General features: G+C 44.9%; 3 protein-coding genes across 3 annotated transcripts in view; 2 read left to right on the top strand and 1 right to left on the bottom strand.

Moving 5' to 3' along the window:
* LOC309550227 (uncharacterized protein) overlaps nt 1-23,455 on the bottom strand; it is a 1,381,219-nt gene that overhangs the window by 827,426 nt on the left and 530,338 nt on the right.
* Nucleotides 1-23,455, top strand: part of LOC309548727 (uncharacterized protein) — a gene marked incomplete at its 5' end in the record, with an annotated part of 365,133 nt that overhangs the window by 182,819 nt on the left and 158,859 nt on the right. The gene's annotated exons all lie outside the window — the stretch shown is intronic.
* The window catches only part of LOC309548723 (uncharacterized protein), a gene marked incomplete at both ends in the record, with an annotated part of 158,513 nt that continues 138,268 nt past the window's right edge, over nt 3,211-23,455 (top strand). The window contains one exon of the mRNA XM_082248679.1: nt 3,211-3,298. Within this exon, the coding sequence (XP_082104805.1) occupies nt 3,211-3,298 (88 nt within the window). The remainder of the gene's footprint in view (nt 3,299-23,455) is intronic.

Here is a 23,455-nt window from a genome sequence, read left to right as displayed (position 1 = left end):
CTCCTCTCCCAAATATACTTCCAGCCTTTGCGGAGGGAGACCGACTGTCTCTCCTCCCAACACAGAGTCCTGCTGCTGGGGAAAGGAGACTGGGCTCTCTATTCCCTGTAGGATACTCTGCCGCTGGGGAATGGAGACTGGGCTCCCAATTCCCTGCTGTATCTCCCGCTGGGGAATGGAGACTGGGCTCCCAATTCCCAAAAAATCACGCTGACGCTGGGGAGGGAGGACACTGCTCTCCTCTCCCTGTACTTCACACTGCCTTCCCGGCATATCACTTTGCTGCTGGGGGGTAGGAACAACTACCTCTGCCCCCTGTAACTCAGCCTGCCGCTGGAGGATGGAGACTGGGCTCCCAATTCCCAATAAATCAGGCTGCCGCTGGGAAATGGAGACTGGGTTCTCCTCTTCCCTTAACTGTACCTGCCGCTGGAGTTCCTCCCAACGTGCCAGCTGGCCCTCTCTCTCTGCCCTGTCTAGCAGAGTCCCGAGCACTAAGTTCTTCACGAACCGCTTGGATCTCTCCAGTGGATTGGGTCCGAAAAAGTTCAGCCGTAACCACACCATACGGTCATATTCTCTCAGAGAGTATCTGTACTCCACTGCTGGTTCCATCCCGTCGCTTGCCACCAATTGTTACGGAACAGGGCACCCCTGAGCAGGTACCTCCGTTGACAGATGCTCCTAGTGCTTCCCGAGGGCTCCAAGCACTCCACCAGACACCGTAAGCACTTCAGACTCCACGAACCGCCGCAGCTTGGTTAGGGTCTTGGCATCTCCTTCCCACCCTGGACCAACGACAAGGCCCCAGGTTCCTGTGGGTGAACCTCTCTTTCCCCAGAGAGTGCAGCAGAACAAGCTCTTATACAAGCTCTTATAAGAGCTTAGTGATTCTCTAAGGGAGTATGGAAGACCATAGCAATCCCTGCAGCAGATTCCCCCAATAACGAGACAAAGCTCCGAGATGAGGGTAAAACAGGAACAACATTTATTGGAAGAACAGAGCACACTTTTATACAGAAATTGGAACATCCCTCCCCCAACAACCGCCTTCCCATTGGTCAATTGCAAAGCACTTGCAGTCCTCACCAAGGTCCTCTCCAGCATATGCAAATGAGGGCTTGAAAATGAGTCAACAGGGATTGGTCAGATAGCTTTGACCAATGCAAGGAGACAGAAGCCCCAGGGGGCAATCAATGCACACAACAGTCAGACACAGAACAATGGTTCCCTAGCGAGCCCTCAATACACATTACTCTGAGTGTCAATAGACCTCCCGTCTCCTCAGAACTTCCTGTAATGCCCATATTAGGAGTTGGCTTCCGGTTCCTTACAGTTTACAGGAATACGTTTTAGCTTCCAGGAGAGAGGCAAGGCTCCATTAGCCACATGTTTAAAGAAACACAAAAAGACACAAAAATGCATAACTCCCAGTCTACTGAACAGAACCCCTACATTCAACCCATCCCCAGATAGCCTGGATCTGAGCGCTCAACATATCCAAACAGCGCTCAGATGCCACAAACAGTCAAATCGCCATGGAGCCAAAGTCTTTTAAAGCCTGGTCCATAGTCCAAAGGCAGCAGGCGGGCAACCAGGCTCCTCCAATGCAATGGGGCGAGATTGGTCTCGTCACAGGCCTATTTTGCCTGGTGTGAGTCCAGGGGGTTTTCACCTCGCACTTACTCGGTGTCTAGGGTGTTGTCCTTCCTTCAGACGGGTGTCGACCAGCGTTTGGCGCTGGCTATGGTCAAGGGTCAGGTGTCTGCGCTGGCCGTTCTTTTTCAACGTCCTGTGGCGTCTAACTCTTTGGTTAGTACCTTTGTTCAAGGGGTGCGACATCTGGTCCCTCCTAGGAGGGAACCTTTACCTCCTTGGGACTTGAATCTTGTTCTGTCCGTGCTACAACATGCTCCCTTTGAACAGATCAGGAAGATCTCGTTGTCCATGTTGTCCAAGAAAGTCGCTTTTTTGGTGGCGATCACTTCGGCTCGCAGGGTTTCGGAGCTGGCAGCTTTGTCCTGCAAGTCTCCGTATCTGGTCCTTCATCTGGATAAGGTGGTCTTACGACCTAACCCTTCTTTTCTTCCGAAGAGGGTTTCGGATTTTCACATCAATGAGGATATTGTCCTGCCTTCGCTCTGCGCGAAGCCCAAACATCCGAAGGAGGTGAAGCTGCATTCCTTGGATGTTGTTCGGGCGATTAGGGTTTACCTGAAATCGACTGAATCTTTCCGCAAGTCGGATTCCTTGTTTGTCCTTCCTGAGGGACCTCGGATGGGCTTGGCTGCATCGGCCTCTACCATTGCCAAATGGATCAGACAGACTGTGGAACAGGCCTATGCTTTGAAGGGGAGAGTTCCCCCTGTGCCTGTGAAGGCGCACTCTACGAGATCTCTGAGTACGTCTTGGGCCTGTCGTCATGGGGCTTCTGTGGCCCAGGTGTGTAAGGCGGCGACTTGGTCGTCCGTTCACACCTTCACAAAATTCTACAGAGTGGATGTTCAGGCATCGGCAGATGCTTCCTTTGGCCGCAAGGTTCTTAGTGCGGCAGTTCCTTAGAGCCTCTTGTATGGGCTTCTTGGCTGTTTGGGATACATGTTGTTATCCCTAGGTTATTTGTTTTCCTGGGATTTTTTGCTTCTGTTGAGCAAGTTTTTTCTTCTGTTGCCCAGAGGGTTTCCTTCCTTTGGTAAGGTTCCTTTCTCTGCTGTGGAGACGGCGTTGCCTTGGGCGTGGCTGCGTTTCCCACCCCTCATGTTTGCACTGCTTTGGGACGTCCCCATTGTGACAAATATGAAGAGGGCGGCGACTGTCGGAGGACGTAAGAGAAAACTGAATTTTTGTAAAATCTTACCTGTAAATTTCCTTTCTCTGAGTCCTCCGACAGTCGCCGCCCCCGCCCCTCTTTTGGGGTTGAATGTACTCTCTACTGCTATTCCACTGAAACTGGAGTATGGATACAGGAAGTAGGAGGGTATTGACTGAGGGGACCACCCCCTGGGGGTGGGATGTGTTAAAACTTTTATATTAACATATTCTGTTGCCTAGCTACTCCTTCGGAGCAAAGTCTAATACCCCATTGTGACGAATATGAAGAGGGCGGCGACTGTCGGAGGACTCAGAGAAAGGAATTTTACAGGTAAGATTTTACAAAAATTCCGTTATTTCAAATACCCCACCTAAACATTTGATATCTTTATTCTATACATGGTTGACAGAGGAACAAGAAGGCCATCAGTTACCATTTATACGTCAATGGGAACGCAAACTGGCAGTATCTCTGACTCCCAGACAGGTAAATAAAATTTTGGCTACAGTCCATAAGTCTTCAATGAATAGTAAAACTCAGGAAACGGGATATAAAATACTCCCCAGGTGGTATAGAGTCCCGGAGGTGTTGCATAAAATGGATGAGAACAGTTCGGAAAGATGTTGGCGTTGTGGATCGGAGGAAGGGACCATGTTGCATATTTTTTGGTCATGTCCTTCCATAGAGGTGTTTGGACAAAAATTGCTTTAGTTATTAAACAGTTAACTGCGGAAGAGGTTCAAGGGGACCCTGCTCTATGTCTACTTCATCTTACGAAAAGCTCTTAAAAAAGATACAGAAAATCACTGACACTTAAGCCCCGTACACACGTACCGATTGTCGGCCGTAAATATTCGGCCGCCGACCGATCGGCCGATTGTAGGCTTGTTAGTATGATGCCTCCGACAGGCGACAGCGCATTTTTGGCCGACCAGAATCGGTCGTGCAGACTTTAAAATATTTGTTGGCCGTCACCAGAACGGCCGATTGTTCGCCAGTCAGTACAGATTTCGGCCGACAGACAGCAGATTAGCAAGACTGGGCATGCTCAGAAAAGAAAAAAGACAAGGAAAGTTAACGATCACATGACATCACTTCTGCAGTCGGCTGTTGTTGGCCGACAAAATTCGTGTGCAGTCTTCTGCAGTTTTCAACAGACACGACAGCCCTGGACAAAAGACGGCCGATCGTTCGGCCAACGATCAGTACGTGTGTACGGGGCTTTAGACTTTTGAATGCTGCAAAGGCATGTATACCTGCTTTGTGGAGACAAACCCAGCTGCCGACCCTGGAGCTATGGTACTCTAAAGTAAAAGAGATCCATAAGATGGAGGAACTTACATCCTCTTTGAAAAACACAGAGGAAGAGACCGGAGTTTGATGGTTGCCATGGGCGCATTTTATTGGCTCGGCAACAATATAAGAATTATTGTCTGGATTCCCCCCTCTCCCCCCCGCTTCCTCCCTCTCTCTCCATGGTACCTCCTTTTTTTTTTCCGGGGGATTGCTATGCTGGGGATTCGATTATTCACAATATTGATTTATACTTTGCAAAATCTCTATGAGTTTAATAGGGGTCTGTGCCCCTTCTTTCCCACGTTTTTTTTTTTTTGGGCTGGATTCATGCGCAATTTTTTCACGTTTCTCAAGTGATATAGAGGTTGCTTTCGCTTCTCGGCCTTTTGGCTAAGATCAAGTGTAGTATCTGTTCTTATCAGTTGGTATGGGCCTTAGCTAGTACCAGTATGACCGAAACCCGGAGCGCTCTGAGTATTGAGGTATGGGAAGTAGGTCATCTGGGAAAGCATGTGGGGCCCGCCGCCTTCTGATTCGAATGGGTTGAACTGTCCTAACCAGTTTGAAGGGAGCGGGAAGCCGGTTCGGGGGGGCCGGTGGAACTGCTCCTGGATGTAATGGGCTGAGGAACAGGATGGCGAGGGGAGGGCTTTCTCTCCTGGGTTTTGATCTGGCTTTTGTGGCGAGCCTGTCCCCAGTTGTAGGTAAGCTCTCTCTAAGCTGTCCAGGTTCTGATGTCTGCTGGTGGGGATAGGCTACACTCGGTCTGGCCGGGGGCTGAGATTGAAGAAGCCCGTAGTGTAAGTGCCCCTGGGGTGGCAGCCCAGGGGTGCCTTAATTTCTCACTGGTGAGGGGCAGCTCGCTGTGAGTTCTTTTGGCACCTTGGTCACTGCACTATGCACACCTTTTTCACACCTGCCTCTTGGGACAGGCCTTTTGGCTTGCACCAGAGGAATTTTTTATTCCGGCTGGAAGGCCTGCCTTGGTTCTTCACATGGCACCAAAGCACTTTCCCCACTCCCCTTCCCCACCTTTTTGTTTGTCTGTCTTTTTATTTGGAGTCCGTCACCTTCACTTTCACCTTTTTTTCTTTATTTGCACGACGAGAGTGTGTGGGTCTTCGGGCCCTACCTTAAGTCTTGGGAGGGGGCGGATATGGCCTTTTGGCTTAGTTCGCCCTCTCCTATGGGGTCTCCCTTCGGGGGAGCCCTACTTAGTACTCGGTGGGGGCTGTTTCGGCAGTCCCCCTGAAGAACGGGGTCTGTCTGGTTTCGGCCAGATAGACCATGAGTACCTTGTGTCCCTGTCAGGAGTCTTGCGCCCCGGGGGACTGAGGTTTCGGGTCCTACCTCTTCGGAGGGAAGACCATTCGATTTCGCACACCCTGTGCTTTGTTGTGTTCTCACTTTGTGTGTGTGCACTTTTTTATGCACCGGGTGGAGTCTTTTGAGTGTGTTGCACACGCTACGGGCTTTAAAAAAAAAAAAAAGAGGTTGCTTTTGGTTTATTTATCATCACCCCGTTGAGGGGGTAGATGAATATTAGGTGGGTGGCACGTATGCACATTAGTGCTTTGCACATAGATATACACTAGATAAACATGAGTATCAACATTGTTTACTCAATGTTTTGGGAGATTGATTTAGGGGCATGCTTCCCTCCCCCTTCTTCATTTTTCCATTTTTTTTTTGGGTGATTGGGAGCAGATACCATAATGATCTAATATGTGTTGGCATTTCTGTGCCCTAAACATTTCCTTTTGCCTTGTTAGTCTGTTTTGTATATGTATAAAAATCAATAAAAATTTTCAAATTTAAAAAAAAATTGTTCTGCATGGCTGTCATCCCAGAAGGAAGCCTCTTCTAAAGATGATGCACAAGAGAGCCCACAAACAGTTTGCTGAAGACAAGCAGACTTAGGACATGGATTACTGGAACCATCTCCTGTGCTCTGATGAGACCAAGATAAACTTATTTGGTGTCAGATGGTGTGAAGCGTGTGTGGCGGCAACCAGGTGAGGAGTACAAAGACAAGTGTGTCTTCCTACAGTCAAGCATGGTGGTGGGAGTGTCATGGTCTGGGGCTGCATGAGTGCTGCCGGCACTGGGGAGCTACAGTTCATTGAGGAAACCATGAATGCCAACATGTACTGTGACATACTGAAGCAGAGCATGATCCCCTCCCTTCGGAGACTGGGCTGCAGGGCAATATTCCAGCATAACGACACCAAACACACCTCCAAGATGACCACTGCCTTACTAAAGAAGCTGAGGGTAAAGGTGATGGACTGGACAAGCATGTCTCCAGACCTAAACCCTATTCAGCATCTGTGGGGCATCCTCAAATGGAAGATGGAGGAGCGCAAGGTCTCTAACATCCACCAGCTCCGTGATGTCGTCATGGAGGAGGGGAAGAGGACTCCAGTGGCAACCTGTGAAGCTCTGGTGAACTCCATGCCCAAGAGGGGAAAATAATGGTGGCCACACAAAATATTGACACTTTGGGCCAAATTTGGACATTTTCACTTAGGGGTGTACTCACTTTTGTTGCCAGCGGTTTAGACATTAATGGCTGTGTGTTGAGTTATTTAGAGGGGACAGCAAATTTACACTGTTATACAAGCTGTACACTCACTACTTTACATTGTAGCAAAGTGTCATTTCTTCAGTGTTGTCACATGAAAAGATAGAATAAACTATTTACAAAAAGTTGAGGGGTGTACTTACTTTTGTGAAATACTGTATATAGCAGTGGGTAGAGGGGAGAGAGCAGAAGTCTGTAATGTACAACATAGAGTATATAGCGCAGGGGTCAGGAGTATATTGGTAATATAATATTGGTATTCAGTAATCAGTGGTGGATTACATGTATTTATGTCGTATCAGCAGGGAGCATTGATAGTTTCAAAAAACTGTTAGATGGACACCTTAAAGACCACAACATACAGGGGTATACAATGTACGGCTAAAAGCAAACACACACACACATCATAGGTTGAACTGGATGGACTGATGTCTTTTTTCAACCTCACTAACTATGTAACTATGGGCCGGATTTAAAGAAACTGCAGCTTCAAACATCTATGACGTGTTTCAGTTTCGCCGCGTTCAAATCAATTAACTGGCGCTGCGGCGAATTGGCGAGTAAAACAGCAATAATGAATTCCGCCGTCAGCGGGATTCACTTACGATCGCGGCTTCGCCAATTCGCAAACTTATGTCTTCCTGCTTATAGCAGTTTCACATAGCGATGTGGGCTAGTGGATTAGTGCACACATCACATGTCTGTAATTCATCTCCCTCTGCTGTAGGTTCGAGGCTTACCATCTCCACCTACTTTTTTTATTTTCTTTTTTTGTTTATATTGCTAAAATGGAACGGATTACATCATATATATTGCTAAATAATGTTACACTCAGAAGCGCTTGCAAGCTTACACCATTTTAAGTGTTTTTTTGATCTTGTCTGTGTGTCGAATCGATCTTATGAAGGAAAGTACCAAAGGCAAGTGACCAAACCCCTACCCTACTTCAGGGCAAGATGAAACCTCACAATTTTACCATGGTCTTCTTCCCACATTCCATACAATGTTTAGTTCTTTAGCTATATGTGCTTTTTAGCCTTAACACACTCCATTTTTTCCACCATACAGCTTTATTCTGCACAATAGCTAAGTGCTTTGCAACTTCACTGCAGTTCACAACGTCATGGGTTCAAATCACATCACTACACTTGGGATCTCTTTTCACTCTCATTTTTTTAAACAGTTTTTTTAAACTATCTTGAATTTGGGGGGGGAGGGGGGTGTCCTACCCAAATTTCAAGCACATCAATGGAAACAACACAATTTTGATTTTATGAGTGTGGTCCTAGTTTTATCGAGATGCAATTCTTTACATATTTACCATGGTTCTTACAATTTCTTGACCAATAAACATAGGTGTCTGATATTGGACTCTCTCCATATTTCAACAACACAGGCCCTCATAGTCCAACACTACATTTGCCTCACACCTCAACACAACACTGTCACATCCCTACTCTACATTACAACCCCTCACATCACCAGTACAAGCAGCATGCAAAGTGCAAAACTCCGGCCTTGGCAGCTTAATGGGCCATACACTAACAATTTGTCTAGACTTTTTCCTGTAGACTTAACCAAACCATATAATAGAAGCTCAAACCTCAACACTTTCAATTTGGATGCAATCAGGCAGGCCCTTGCACTACATAGAAAATGTCAATCGGAAGGATAAAGTCTTCTCTAAATCTTACAGTGTGGATGGCCCTTTTGTCTGTAGGCACCCACACAAAACAAAAAAACACATGTTCAATTCTAATGTATTTATTTATTTGAGAATGACAGCAGAAGGAGGGATGCAGCAAAAGAATATTGTCACTCTCCAGTCCGTGTGCCTTTACAGCGCCAGACCACGATCTTTGCTCCATGGCTACGGGATTCTGATGTCTTCCACAACTTCCGGCAGAGTTCAGAATCCATTCTGCACCTCTACCAGCTCATAGGGGACAGGCATGGCAAGGTTGCTGGGCAGCTTCCAAGCCACTTTCGAAGTTCCAGGGTGTTCATGTTGGTCATTGGCCATGTGCCTTACCAAATATCCACTGACCACAAAAGAAAATGAGTGGAGTCCATCAAGGTGGGTTTCTACCACCTACACCCGCAAGCAGTACCACTCCTGGAAAAATAAAACAAAGGATAAGACATTTCATTATGAAAATCACATCTTAATGCCTGTTTGCTTCATTCTGAACTTCATTTAATTTCGACATCACGAGTGAAATAACACATTTTATGCCAACTTACACAAACCAGAAATCATTAATGTAAACATTTGAATACACACCTGTGACGCCAGACAGCCCATCACCACAGGCTTCCCATGGTACGTGCCATGATTCCAAGATGTTGATGTTCTGGAAAATTACAACACCATAAGATACCAAGCAGCCGTTCATGTTATCAATAACTACACAGGTGGCATAGACACAAATAAACACCTGCCAGCTCTTCTCAGCCCTTTACACTATTCACAATACCAACATGTTTATGGTTAGAGGTGCATGTTTTTGCTCAAGTAACACAATTTTACCAATGTTGACTACACTTTATCTACAATGGCAAGTGTCATTGGCAGATGATAATCACCCTCTGTCTCCCTGTGAGTGGCACCTCTGCTAACTAGCTAATTAATACACATGCCCTATCTTGACCGGTTACAGTACTTACATGTAAAGTGGCTAGCAACCAGGGTATTCCGGGTGGCCATACCGGCAGCGGTGCTCCGCCGCCTGGGGGCCGCCGGCTGACGGACCTCTGGCTCCCTCTCCTCCGTCAGCTCCCAAGAATCATCCCGGGCAACGCACATGTTGTGCAACACGCAGCACGCCAGGATGATCTTGGAAGCCTTTGTAGGAGAGTACAGGAGTTCACCCCCAGGCCGGGCCAAGCAGAGAAACCGGGACTTGAGAAGACCTATGGTCAACTCAATGATACTCCGGCTTCTCCGCAAGGCCCTGTTGTAATTCCTCTCTGCTGGGCCCTGGGGGTACCTGATTGGAGCCATCAGCCACGTCAGCTGCGGGTAACCAGCATCCCCTGAAAAATAAGAAAAATATACATTAGTTATTCATATCATGTGACTTTAGATGACTCCTCAAAATGGGAGACAATTAGGCATTTTACTAAACAACCTGCTCGTCTGTTTGCAAAAAATCATATGAAACATCTCAACTCTGTCTAACTGCCTAAATCACTAATACAAATGGGAAAAAGGACACACAAAGTGGTGGGTTTCTCTTGCAAGTTACAACTTGGCCCCTATTCTGTTCCTATTACATTAGCCTAGGTCTTACTTCTGGAATATATCTGCAACTAGAGTGAGGAAACCAATATTGACTCACTTATGCAAAGTACTTTGGGGATATGGCAATACCATTGGAATCATTTGTAGGTTTTCTTTGGGTGGCTAGAGGACACCATTTACACATTGGTTAACCACCTTCATTGGACTCAAAGACAACTTTGCAAATCTTTCTTTTGTGAGCTGCTAAGCTGCTGATCTGGTTGTGTGTGAACAGCCTGACAACTAATAACACATCCATTTTAGGTAGGCTTTGCTTAAATCAGGGTGTACACCGATGTAGCTTATTCCTATGTCTATGTAATCTTACAGTTTATGTTGTTAAGACAAAATACTTTACCAATAAGCCACCCTTCGGGCATTTGTCCACTTTCAAACACCTCGTACAGAGTACTTGTTCTTAACATACTGGAATCATGGCACGACCCTGGGTGACCAGTGTTGACACTCATGATGCGCTGTTTGGCGTCACACACTAATTGGACGTTCACAGAGTGGTACTGCTTGCGGTTCCGGTATTCACTTTCGTGGCTCCTTGGGGGCCTAATGGCTATGTGGGTGCCATCGATTGCCCCTAGGATTTGCGGCATGTGTGCCCGCCGGTAGAAACCCAACTTGACTTCATTCCACTCATTTTCATTCTGTGGCCAGTGGATAAAATTGGGCACTATATCCACTATGGCATTAATGACCAACATGAACACCCTTGAAACTGTGGGCTGGCTAATGCCCATGATACTTCCCGAAGTGGCTTGGAAGCTGCCACGCCCTAAAATATACAAAGTGGCCAGCAATCTGGCCATGCCGGGCACCGCATGGCCGCGCTGTGTGTCCGGGTCAATTTTCTCTGCTATGAGCTGGTAGAGGTGTAGAATAGTTCCTCGCTCGAGCCGGAACTTCCTCCTGACATCAGAATCCCGCAGCTTGTCCAAATAGATCCTTGGAGCAAAAATGCGTGGCTGGCGAGGTAAGGGCACACGGACTGGAGGTGCTGCTGCTGAAGGTGCTGCTGCTGCTGCTGCTGCAGCTTCCCCACCTTCTGCTGCCTCCTGTGCCAGGGCCTCCTCAAACAAGGCACCAATAAATGCCAGCATTGCACCATCTAATGCGTCTGGGATATCGTCCTCCATTTTGAACGCGCAAATTCGCGAATGCGCAGATATATATAGAAACGGCCGCTAATTATCACACCTGTGAGCCAGCTATAAAAGGAGCACATGGCCAATATGGCTGCTGGATGTTATAGATCGATGTTTCTTATGTGCTAGCAAGACCCTGTGACCCACAACCTACATTATCTGGAGGTAAGACAATTGTATCTCTCTCTCCCAAAAAAAAGGAAGGAGACAATTTGTACTTATCTTGGGTGTGCTTAAGTTGTCTATGGTGAATCCCCTCCAACCCACAATAGCTTGGGAACCCCTCAAGTGTCTTTTAATCATTGGCAGTTGGCCCCATGTGCATGTGGTTTGGACATGTGTTTTCTCATGTTTGTTAAAGGTGTGCAGTCTAGATTTGGCATCTAAACCTGCCCCCTTACCTTCCCAGCTTCCAAAGACACCATTTTTGCTTTCCTGATAACTGTAATTTATTATGTGCACGTATGTAGGTCATGCGATTTCTCATGTATGTTTAATGTTTGCAGCCTCCTTTTGCCTATAAAGGATTACACCACCACCACCACCACCACCACTGTGTTTGTGACATTAGGTAAGTGTTTGGAGGGCCTCGTGTGATTTGTACCCCTATGCGTTTTCTTATGTGTTTTTTTTTTACATTTCTTTGCAGCCTCTTCTGCTCTTTAACACCACCACCACCACCACCACTGTGTTTGTGCCATTAGGTAAGTGTTTGGAGGGCCTCGTGTGATTTGTACCCCTATGAGTTTTCTTATGTGTATTTTTTGTACATTTCTTTGCAGCCTCTTCTGCTCTTTGCCACCACCACCACCACCACCACCACTGTGTTTGTGCCATTAGGTAAGTGTTTGGAGGGCCTCGTGTGATTTGTACCCCTATGAGTTTTCTTATGTGTTTTTTTTTTACATTTCTTTGCAGCCTCTTCTGCTCTTTGCCACCACCACCACCACCACCACCACTACTGTGTTTGTGCCATTAGGTAAGTGTTTGGAGGGCCTCGTGTGATTTGTACCCCTATGAGTTTTCTTATGTGTTTTTTTTTTACATTTCTTTGCAGCCTCTTCTGCTCTTTGCCACCACCACCACCACCACCACCACTACTGTGTTTGTGCCATTAGGTAAGTGTTTGGAGGGCCTCGTGTGATTTGTACCCCTATGCGTTTTCTTATGTGTTTTTTTTTTACATTTCTTTGCAGCCTCTTCTGCTCTTTGCCACCACCACCACCACCACCACCACCACCACCACCACTGTGTTTGTGACATTAGGTAAGTGTTTGGAGGGCCTCGTGTGATTTGTACCCCTATGCGTTTTCTTATGTGTTTTTTTTTTACATTTCTTTGCAGCCTCTTCTGCTCTTTGCCACCACCACCACCACCACCACCACCACTGTGTTTGTGACATTAGGTAAGTGTTTGGAGGGCCTCGTGTGATTTGTACCCCTATGCGTTTTCTTATGTGTTTTTTTTTTACATTTCTTTGCAGCCTCTTCTGCTCTTTGCCACCACCACCACCACCACCACCACTGTGTTTGTGCCATTAGGTAAGTGTTTGGAGGGCCTCGTGTGATTTGTACCCCTATGCGTTTTCTTATGTGTTTTTTTTGTACATTTCTTTGCAACCTCTTCTGCTTTTTTTGCCACCACCACCACCACCACCGTGTTTGTGCCATTAGGTAAGTGTTTGGAGGGCCTCGTGTGATTTGTACCCATATGCGTTTTCTTATGTGTTTTTTTTTTTTCCTTTTCTTTGCAGCCTCTTCTGCTCTTTGCCCACTACTACCACCACCACCACGACCAAGTCTGTTTGTGCCATTAGGTAAGTGTGTTCTGTAACTGTTCACTAATTATACTGTATATGAAGAGCAATCTGCAAATCCTGTTTTTTCTGTTTTCTCTTTTGTCATTTCAGATTTAGGAGTTTGGGGCTCTTTGCTGCTGCTGGACAGCCAGATTCTCTGCCCACCTCGTGCTCCCATGGCCCCACCCACTGGAAGGATGAGAAGGGCCAGGGGGGCCAGGGGGGCCAGGGGGGCCAGGGGGGGCAGGGGGGGCAGGGTGGGCAGATCGTCTGGCTCTGGTGTGAGGGAGGCTCCAGCTGTATCCATGAGGGAGTCCACCATCCCCATCCCGGAGGAGGAAGCCGGGGGAGGTGTTAACACACCAAGTGGACAAGCTGGCTCTTCTGACAGTAGTCCTGGAGCGGGTCCGTCCACCAGAGTCAGCTTGTCCACATTAACCCGGCTTCCCCGTTTCACCCACAATCAGTGCTGTGCCCTGGTCCACGCCTATATGGCCAGATATCAGGCGATACATGGGACCAGGGCCGCGTCTTACTCAGTAACAGAGAAGAACAGATTGTGGGATGAAATCCGGGATGCTGTAAATGCACTGGGTGAAGCACCTCGCCACCGTGACAGTGTGCGGAAGAAGGTCAACGACATCTGTGGGTCCGTTCGGAAGAAGCTAATTGCATGGGCTGCGGAGGGTCTTTATGACCGTCAAGGTCGGCTGGATGAACGTGCACGAAGTTCTCTCTGGGATTATCAATTACCTTTCTTGAACATCATAGGACCCGATACCATCTTTCCCAGAGAGGACTTAGATTCGGATGCTTTGCACCGAGGTAGGATATTATCTTGGATGTCAATTGTGTGAGTTGTTTGGAAAAGATTAACTACTATCCTATGTGTGACATTAAGAGAATGTGATACTTGCCCTTCCAATTGTCCTTTTTTTGTTTTCCCCAACCTGCAATTTGTTCATCTGTAGCACGGATCTCAGCCCCTCCACAGCCCATGCAGCTTGGCGAACCAGACGGACTCACAGGTGTTGACATCAGTGCTGACCCTCCTCCTGGTAGGTCCAATATCATACTGTGCCAAACAATGTAGATGTTTTTTTTTGGCCAAGATAGCTCATATTGCTATGTCCTTTACAGAAGATCCGCAGCAGGGAACACACCCAGTGCAGCTAGGCCTGGAGGAAGGTGTTGGTATGTCTAGTCAAATAATGTTTTTTTGAATCTTATTAACCCCATTAACACACATGTTTTTTCTTAGGAAAGAGTGTTGCCTTTTAGATGTTTACCCTGCAAAACACAGTTGACAGCATTAATGGGTGCCGTCATTAGTAGGCAGACCAAGCCTTCTTAACCTTTGGGAGGGTTTAGCAAGTGTCCTATGAGCCCAGGAAAGCACTTTTGAATGTTTGGCCTCAATGCTTCATTCATGAAGCTAGGAGGGCAATCTGGCCATAATCATTACTGACTAAGGTTATGTACTAAACATGTTTTTTTTTTTTTTTTTTAAAAGAACATCAGGCCCCTCTTGACGTTGCAGCTGGAGTTGGATCAGGAGCTGGCGACGATTCTGCATCCAGTGCTGTGGTATGTGATATAAGGGAACAAGGTGCACATGTAACATTTCAATGGTAGCATTGATTTTGGACTAGATGTGGCTTACATTGTGTGTGTTAAATTAGTGCTATGACATTCTGACGATGCACCAGCACAACAAGAGTTCTATCTTGAACATCAGGGAATTATGTTATAATTTGGTGTGCCACTAATGTTCCAAAAACATCCAGGATCTTTAAAGTCCGGCCCGTCTTTGATTTTCCAGGTCCAAATTCATGGGTATCGTTTGGTTGGGTTGTCCTCTAGCCGATTGATGGCAAGATTTTAGACAACATACGTAGATGTATAAAGTCATTGGTGTAGTAACAGATTTACCAAAAGCATAAACAACCTACCACACCAGGGTTAATTGGGAACACCTTCATGTTGAATCTTTTTTGCCTTTGTCATATTAGTCCTACCAATATAATATGTACCCATTATCAGAAGTGTTGCTAGCTTGGATAATCTTACAATGAACAAGTACTCATTAGAAGCACATCAAACTTTTCAACGTTCTGCTTGGGGTGTTAAGTTGTCAAACTAATCTGAAATATTTAGTCATGATGTTTGATAATGATTTGGTCTATTTCTTCTGCTTTCAGGTAGCCTTAGATGCAGAGGGATTGTCACCTACCCAACTTCGTCCATCTATGCTGGATGTAGCCGAGAGGCTGCTTGATGAGTATCAGGTCCAAAATGAGTTAAGGAGGCGTACTCAGCAATCTACTGAGGCAGTACGTCTGCTCGGGCTCATACAGGAATCTGTAGCAACAATGGTACAGGTTCACCAGGATATGTTACAGGTTCAACAGGATATGCGTAACAGCTTGGTAAGTTTAGCAGACCAGCATCAACGGGATCGGCAAAGTGTTGACACTCAGGTGCTGGCCACACGCCAATGCCTGTTTGGATCTGAAGATGCCCCATTGGCAGAGCCCTCCCAAACATCTCACTCACCTGCCACTGCAGGTTGTGGTAGTGGGAGGGTAATGCCAGTGTTGGCCACTTGTCAGGCAGCTGGGGATGGGACAATTCCTCCTGTAGCCACTCCTAGCACTTCACACTCCGTTCGGACTCCCACACCCCTCAATGAGCAATCCTCCTGCACAACCTCAATGCGCACTGGTTCCACAGTACCCCTTCCACCTGACTACATTCCCTCCACACCTTTATCACTTCACTCCTCCCCAGGCCGTTCTTCTTTTTTGTCACCAATGCGACATGTCGTTTGCCCCCGCACCGTGGACCACAACAACCAATCAACCACCACTCCCCACACATCTTCACAACCCTTGCACCACCAGCAGCATCAAATAGCCTTGGAGCAGCAACGATCCCATCTCATGGTAATGGCACACGTTACCCAAATTCTTAGGCTGAGCACAGAGCAGATGGGACTATTGGCACAAGATCTTCAGTCTGGGACATTTCCAGGGTTCAACACCCTGCATCAGCAGCAGCCTCAGACACAAGATCTGATTCTAATGGGCCACTTTACCAGAACTCTAAGGCTAACCCCAGAGCAGATGGGACTATTGGCCCACCATTTGATGGCAGGAACCTTTCCATTGCTCACCACACTGCTTCAGTCACCACCACCACCACCAACTTAATTTCTTTTTTTTTTTTTTTTTTGGTTTTGTTAATGATTGTTACATTGGCCAATTTGTGGGGCCATTTTTTTTTTAAATTTGAGGGTGGCACAATATGATTTCTTATAGTGCTTTTTTTGGGGATGAAATAAAATTTTATGCAAAATGATTAGTTTGTGTTTGCTCTTTGGTTTTTTAGGAGTGTTGGTGGCCAAGTAATGGCCCTGGTTAATGTAGGCATTTATACACACGTGCTTCTCGATCTCCAAACATATGATTTCATGTAAATTTAGATAACTCAATGTTCACATAACGACCCAAGAAAAGGTCTCCCTTCAAATGTAGCTTCAAAACAAGTCTCAAGGCTAACATAAACCAAAGCCAACATACTAACAATTACAGACCACACCACTCAAGTAAACAAATACAACACAAAAGACATTCGATGTGTACACCAAAAAGAAAACTTGGGTAATAAAATAAATGTTTTAATAACACATGTGGGTGTCTACCAACTGTAGCGTACAAAAAATATATTACAATATATAATAGAATGAACTAAATTGCCAATGTAACATTTGTGTTGCAAAGAGCAACATACTTAAATTTAATTTAGATAAACATTTTAAACATTTTTTATGTTTTGACATCATTTTTTGGAAGGTTTTCACAAAAACAATTCTTTTTTGTAAACATTTGTGGTTTTTTCCGTTGCCATAAAAACAACAAGGCTTATTTGTAAACATTTTTGGTTTTGTCGGTTGCCATAAAAACAACAAGGCTTATTTGTAAACATTTGTGGTTTAGTTTGTTACCAAAAACAACAAGGCTTTTTTGTAAACATTTTTGGTTTAGTTTGTTACCAAAAACAACAAGGCTTTTTTGTAAACATTTTTGGTTTAGTTTGTTACCAAAAACAACAAGGCTTTTTTGTAAACATTTTTGGTTTAGTTTGTTACCAAAAACAACAAGGCTTTTTTGTAAACATTTTTGGTTTAGTTTGTTACCAAAAACAACAAGGCTTTTTTGTAAACATTTTTGGTTTTGTCGGTTGCCATAAAAACAACAAGGCTTTTTTGTAAACATTTTTGGTTTAGTTTGTTACCAAAAACAACAAGGCTTTTTTGTAAACATTTTTGGTTTTGTCGGTTGCCATAAAAACAACAAGGCTTTTTTGTAAACATTTTTGGTTTTGTCGGTTGCCATAAAAACAACAAGGCTTATTTGTAAACATTTGTGGTTTTGTCCGTTGCCATAAAAACAACAAGGCTTTTTTGTAAACATTTTTTTTTTGGTTGCCAAAAACAAGGCTTTTTTTTTTTTTTTTTGGTTTTTTTGGTTCCCAAAAAAAGGGTTTTTTATAAATTTTTATATTTTTTTTGGTTGCCAAAAACAAGGCTTTTTTTGTTTTTTTTTTTTTTTGGGTCCCCAAAAAAAGGGTTTTTTATAAATTTTTATATTTTTTTTGGTTGCCAAAAACAAGGCTTTTTTTGTTTTTTTTTTTTTTTTGGGTCCCCAAAAAAAGGGTTTTTTATAAATTTTTATATTTTTTTTGGTTGCCAAAAACAAGGCTTTTTTTTTTTTTTTTTTTTTTGGGTCCCCAAAAAAAGGGTTTTTTATAAATTTTTATATTTTTTTTGGTTGCCAAAAACAAGGCTTTTTTTGTTTTTTTTTTTTTTTTGGGTCCCCAAAAAAAGGGTTTTTTATAAATTTTTATATTTTTTTTGGTTGCCAAAAACAAGGCTTTTTTTGTTTTTTTTTTTTTTTTGGGTCCCCAAAAAAAGGGTTTTTTATAAATTTTTATATTTTTTTTGGTTGCCAAAAACAAGGCTTTTTTTGTTTTTTTTTTTTTTTGGGTCCCAAAAAAAGGGTTTTTTATAAATTTTTATATTTTTTTTGGTTGCCAAAAACAAGGCTTTTTTTTTTTTTTTTTTTTTTTGGGTCCCAAAAAAAGGGTTTTTTTTTAAACTGTTTTTGATTTTTTTGTTAGATTTTTGTTTATAATGGGCAACAATTACAAATGTGACATTTCTTTGTGTTGCAACGTGCAACATAAGTAAACAAACCACAAAAAAAAAATACTAGGATCTTTTTAAAGGTGTGACATTCCTAACGAATGGCTCCTTAGGGTCTGGATCCACGCCACAAAGGTGTTCCAAATATAGAATTCGGTCTCCGCACCACCTCATATAATCCAGGAGGACCTCGTAGGAGAGGTGGGTGTGCCCTGGGTAGAAAAAAACATGACAATTAGTTTTAGGCAAAATGATCCAAACAAGGATTGTAATTAATGTGCCTCAACAAATATGCTTAGGAGTCTATTGGTTGGCTTTTATCAACACTCTGAAGCAAATATGCTAAATTGCTGTTGTAAACCTTAAACTCAAACTTTCACAGCAAATTGTTCAAAAGGTTACATAAGATGGCTTGGAATGTTAGTAGCAGTTCCACCAAAGCTAAGTAAAATGCTTTTCTGCATGTAAACACAAGCAATCATTTTGAAGAATGTAAGGTGTTTTGGGTTCAATTGGTCAACACGATACATGTGCACACATTTATCTCTATCACCATTGGAATCTGTGGAGCGTTCTCTCTCACTCTTACTGTCTATAGATTGAACCTGACACATAGTAGAGACTCACCCTTAGGAATTTTGAGGGCCAGTTCTGGACGGAGCAGATGTGTCTGCTCCCCTGATCTCCTTTCCGCCATCCCAGCTGTGTTAAGAGAGAAGAAAAAGTTTATCAACAAATGGACTCACGCTAACTGTAGGTTACGCAGTCATGAAAACGCTCTAACACCCACTCATTACCCCTCCACATTTCCCTGAAAGTTTTATTTAGACATTGATATGGTGGTGATGCAGATTTGTACAGTGCAAGCGTCATTCTTCTGGGTGAAGCTTGTAGCGTTAAGGATACGTACTCCCTGCTTTTGTGCTGATTGTGTTTTTCTGATGTTTTTGGTGCCTCAGCCCTGCCTGTTCTAAGTGTTGGAAACATATCATTTTGGGAGGGCTGCGGAAAACTAATCAGGTTAGACTTACACTCTCTAGGTTTTTGGGGACAAGAGAAATAACAATCCTCCTTTTTACATGGCCCCTGTACACACCTCTAGGCACCTCCCTCCTGTTGTTTGACCCCACAGCAGGCAGCTTGCTATGGAGGCACATGAGATGAAGCCAAGCACCCTGTGCCTGTTCAGGCACTAGGCTGTGAGCCAGCCTTGCCCCCCTCCCTTCCAATGGTCTCAATGATTAGGAGTGACAGCATCAGGAGGCAATATTGGCATGCTGTCACCTCAGTTAAGGAGGAGGGGGAGTCTGTTCCAGACAAGTATTAGTGCAAAAATTTGGACCGTAAAAAATGGTCCCAGTAAGTCTTAGGGGGAATATGCACACCTATCACTTGGAATACTAATGCATAGAATGCATTCACATAAAGAACCCGCTGCCTTTAGAACAACTTGAAGCCTGAGCGGGGACATACACAGTTAGCATTTCTCCACTTACTAAGTAGACACATTACTGGAAAAGCACACAACTTACCATCATCAGGTTTTTTTGGGGCCCCTGAAGTGGATGGCGTGGCTGGCTCTGGAGAAACTGCACAAAAAGAACACAAATTGTGAACTGGAATGTGGTACATTACCGAGGAAGAGTATTTATGAAAGATTGACAAACACACATTTTCAGTGTTGACTAAATCAGGACATGATTAAATTACAATGTCCCCTAAAAATTTACAAGTACAAAGCACACCATTTCCAATGTAGAGAAACTAACACCAATTTAGAATAGGGTGGCTTGAGATAACTTACAAAAGATAACATGTCCTGTAAAGCTCCCCAAAACCACCTTTCAAACATGAAGGTTAAGCAAGAGTGTTTCATGACCAACCTTCCTGTCACATATAGCAAAACTACACTTGCTTTGACTCCAACTTAGATTATCCTAGATACACATCATCCTAGCACACACAATTCATGTGAGAATCTAATTTTAGGTACTTACAGACTAGTTCAGGGGAGCCTGGAGTGGGGGAGGATGGGGGAGACCCTACATGGGGGGATGGTGTCCCTTCATGGGGGGATGGCGTTGTATCTCCTAGAAACACAAAGACACAAATACAATCCTTGAACAAAAGCTATTTGATAAAGGCACACAGAAAGTAGTCTGGAAACATTGAAGGTAGTAGTTACAGTGGACTGGGTAAGCAGTGGCCCCTCTTCCCCAGTCCTCCACAACAAACATCCTCAATGTCAGCTGCTACAAAACCCCAATGTCAAAATATATATATTACAGCCCTTATATTTACCAGGACACATTGAACACACAAACACATGTAGAATACTTACTTCCCCTTTGAGGAGAGCCCAGGTCCTCATCCGAGTCGGACCAATTGGCCTCTTCTTGGCCAACAGTTTGTTCCTGGCCCGGATCCAGGCGACTTGGCCCTGCCTGAGGCTCCTCTCTTGCTGAAGTTACATCAACCACAAAAGAAAACAAAACAAACAATCATTCCTCCAAGTTCGACCTAATACACAACACACCAGCACATCCACATTACTTACAGGGGGCCTGAGAAGGCTGAGCCGCAACATCCTGATCACTGGTTTCTAAAATAAAAGAAAACCATTATATATTATTTATGGACACAAATAGGCAGTAACCTCTCATCATGCTAGCACCATACTCAATGCCCCTACAATTCAGAACATAGAAGTGCACTTACACCAATGAGATGCATTGACCATGTTTTAAAACAGGAGGGCACCATGCAAATTAAGCGGGCGCCTAAGGCCTCGCACCTACAGGGGCCTTGCGGCCAGTGGCGGAGCACCAACATTTCGAAGGGCGCAGCCAGGGAAATCTCCCAAGTAAAAGATTGCTTTCAATCCTCGGATCAAAAAGTTGCAGCAGTGTGCTGCAGTCCCTTCACTGCGTCTGCCAGGTGTCTGTTGTCCGCTGACACTTACTCCTCCTTCTCTGCCTGGGGATTGGCCGTCTGATCATGTTATCCTAAGATGTGGAGGAATCGGTAGGTGTGTACCTGCACCAGTAGGAAGTGACTGGCCGGTCAACTCACTCTGCTATCATCAGTTGTTGCTCTGGGAGGAGAGCTCCGCCCTGGACCCGGAACATACAGGTAACCAGGCCCAGACTTGATATTTTGCAGGCTGGTCATAGATTTGTTGTGTCCACTATGCAAAGTGGTTGAGTAGCCCCAGGGAAGTTGGAAGAGTCTGAAAATGGTTGGTGGAGGAGGAGGAGAAGAAGGCCCTGGGTGGCTGGGGGACAAGGAGAGGGCCCCTGGGGGTTTTCTAGAGGAGGAAAGATCCACAATGACGCCAGAGTCAATTGCCAAGGAAGAGAGTGGAGCTGAGCAAGTCCTGCCTATCTGACCTGAAAGCCAAACATGGTGTAGATGGAGCCCTTTGCCCTACACAATGACAGCACCAGAGGTGGAAGGTGAGTGGTAGCGGGTCTTTGACATTATAGAGCATATGGACTCTGTCCATTATTGGTAGTTTTGTTTGGAGTTGTCCTTTAGATGTTTAACTGTGTTGTTTTTGACCCGAGCTGTGAGGGACTGAGGTATGACAGCCCACTATGCTGAGACTTATAGTGCCCTAGAATGTTGAGGACTGAGGAATCCTTAGTCCCTAACAGAGGGCACTACAAGTCTTAGCATAGCAGGCAGTATTTCCTCATTCCCCTACAGAGAGGATTACAAGTCCAAGCAGGTAGCCTTCTGCAGTGGGACTTGTTGTGCCCTTGACTGTGGTGGACTGAGGAAGGGAAGTGTAAGAGGGTCTCTGTAAGCTCAGATGTATGGGGGAGCTTTGGGGAACACAGAGTTCCCTTTTACACCAGAGTCCCCAGCTTCCCCCCTCAAATAATGGTTCCCAAACTCTCCTTATATCAGAGTCTTCACACTTCCCTCTTACAGTGTAGTAAGTCTGGAGACTCCGATGTAAAGGGGGCTCTGTAAAATGTGATTAGAGATTAGAAATTTCTAACATTTTTATTTTCTACTTACGATCCACAATTTTCAGCTGCTCAAATGGCTCGCTGCCTCGGACTGCATATTGGAGTGTGGCCGTCCTCCTCCTCCCCTTCTTCACCAAAAGCACAAGAGGGTGCCGTCCGTCCGCTTTGGCTAGAAGCAGAAGAAAAAAAAAAACATAAAAAATACGAATGTACATAGTAGTATTAAAGGTTGTGAAGAGACACTTGATGGAGGTAGGAAAGGTAGGAGCGAGAGGGAGGGGGGGGGGGGGTGTTGGTATTAGTGTTGTTGCATAGCTAAACACATGTCCACCTACCCAAAAAATTGTAACCTATCTGGTCACATGTAATGTATATTTTTACTTACCGGAGATTTGCTCCACAGCCTTTAGCAGGAGCCTGGGTGAGCGCCTTTTGGCATCACTCCAGGCCCGCTGCAGATCCACTATCTCAGGCAGAAACTGAAATCTCCGCTGCAGCCTCATCCGGAGACGACACATCATCTTGTGCTTTTGGTGAAGATGCGTATAAACTTTATCATACCCCCAGAGGAGGAGGAGCTGTGGAAAGAGCAGTGTATGTTTGAGTCCAAGTATGTCCAAAATAGTACAGTCTTCAAATAACATGCTAGGTCGTCTTTGAGATATTGTAGAACAAAGAATTCCATTTCTGGTGATACATATACATCGATGTCCAAATCTACCTCCATGACATAGGTTGCCCCACACTGGTGATTTCCTCTACATGATATAGCCATTTTCTCAATTGGCCTTTCATGACACACCCAGGGCCGCCATCAGGGGGGACAGGCAGTCACTGTATTTACAACCTTATTGCTGTCCATTTAGCAGGGTGCAAGTAACTTTACACACATGTAGCATAGGTATCAACTTTTGTCACCATGTTAAAAGGACAGCAGTATGGGTAGCATTACAGTGACTGTTATTAGTCCAGGCTCACTAAACTAGCCAATGCTTGGAAAAGCAAGCCATGCAGATTGCTTTTCAGGTCCCTTTTAACACGAGCTGTCTGATTGGGTGTGGCTGTTAATTTTTGACGCAGACCTGATAAGCCCCTCAATTCTCCTTTATGGAGTGTTATATGTAAATGGGATTGCTTCATTTGAGATGCAGATTTAAACTGTGTATGGCCAGGCTGAAGGTACCCAAGTTGATTGGTCGATCACCTGGAGGACAACGTACAACCAGTCTGTCAGATTTTACACACACTTATCGCTAGCATCTCTTGTAGCCACTAGCAATAATCACTGTGTTTTCCTGGCAGGGGCAGCACCAGGAGAACACAATGGCTCCGCAGGAGGGTT

This window comes from Pelophylax lessonae (assembly GCF_965119305.1).
Source record: "Pelophylax lessonae genome assembly, chromosome: 3".
Taxonomy (NCBI): Eukaryota; Metazoa; Chordata; class Amphibia; order Anura; family Ranidae; genus Pelophylax; species Pelophylax lessonae.
This window is presented reverse-complemented; position numbering and strand designations above follow the sequence as displayed.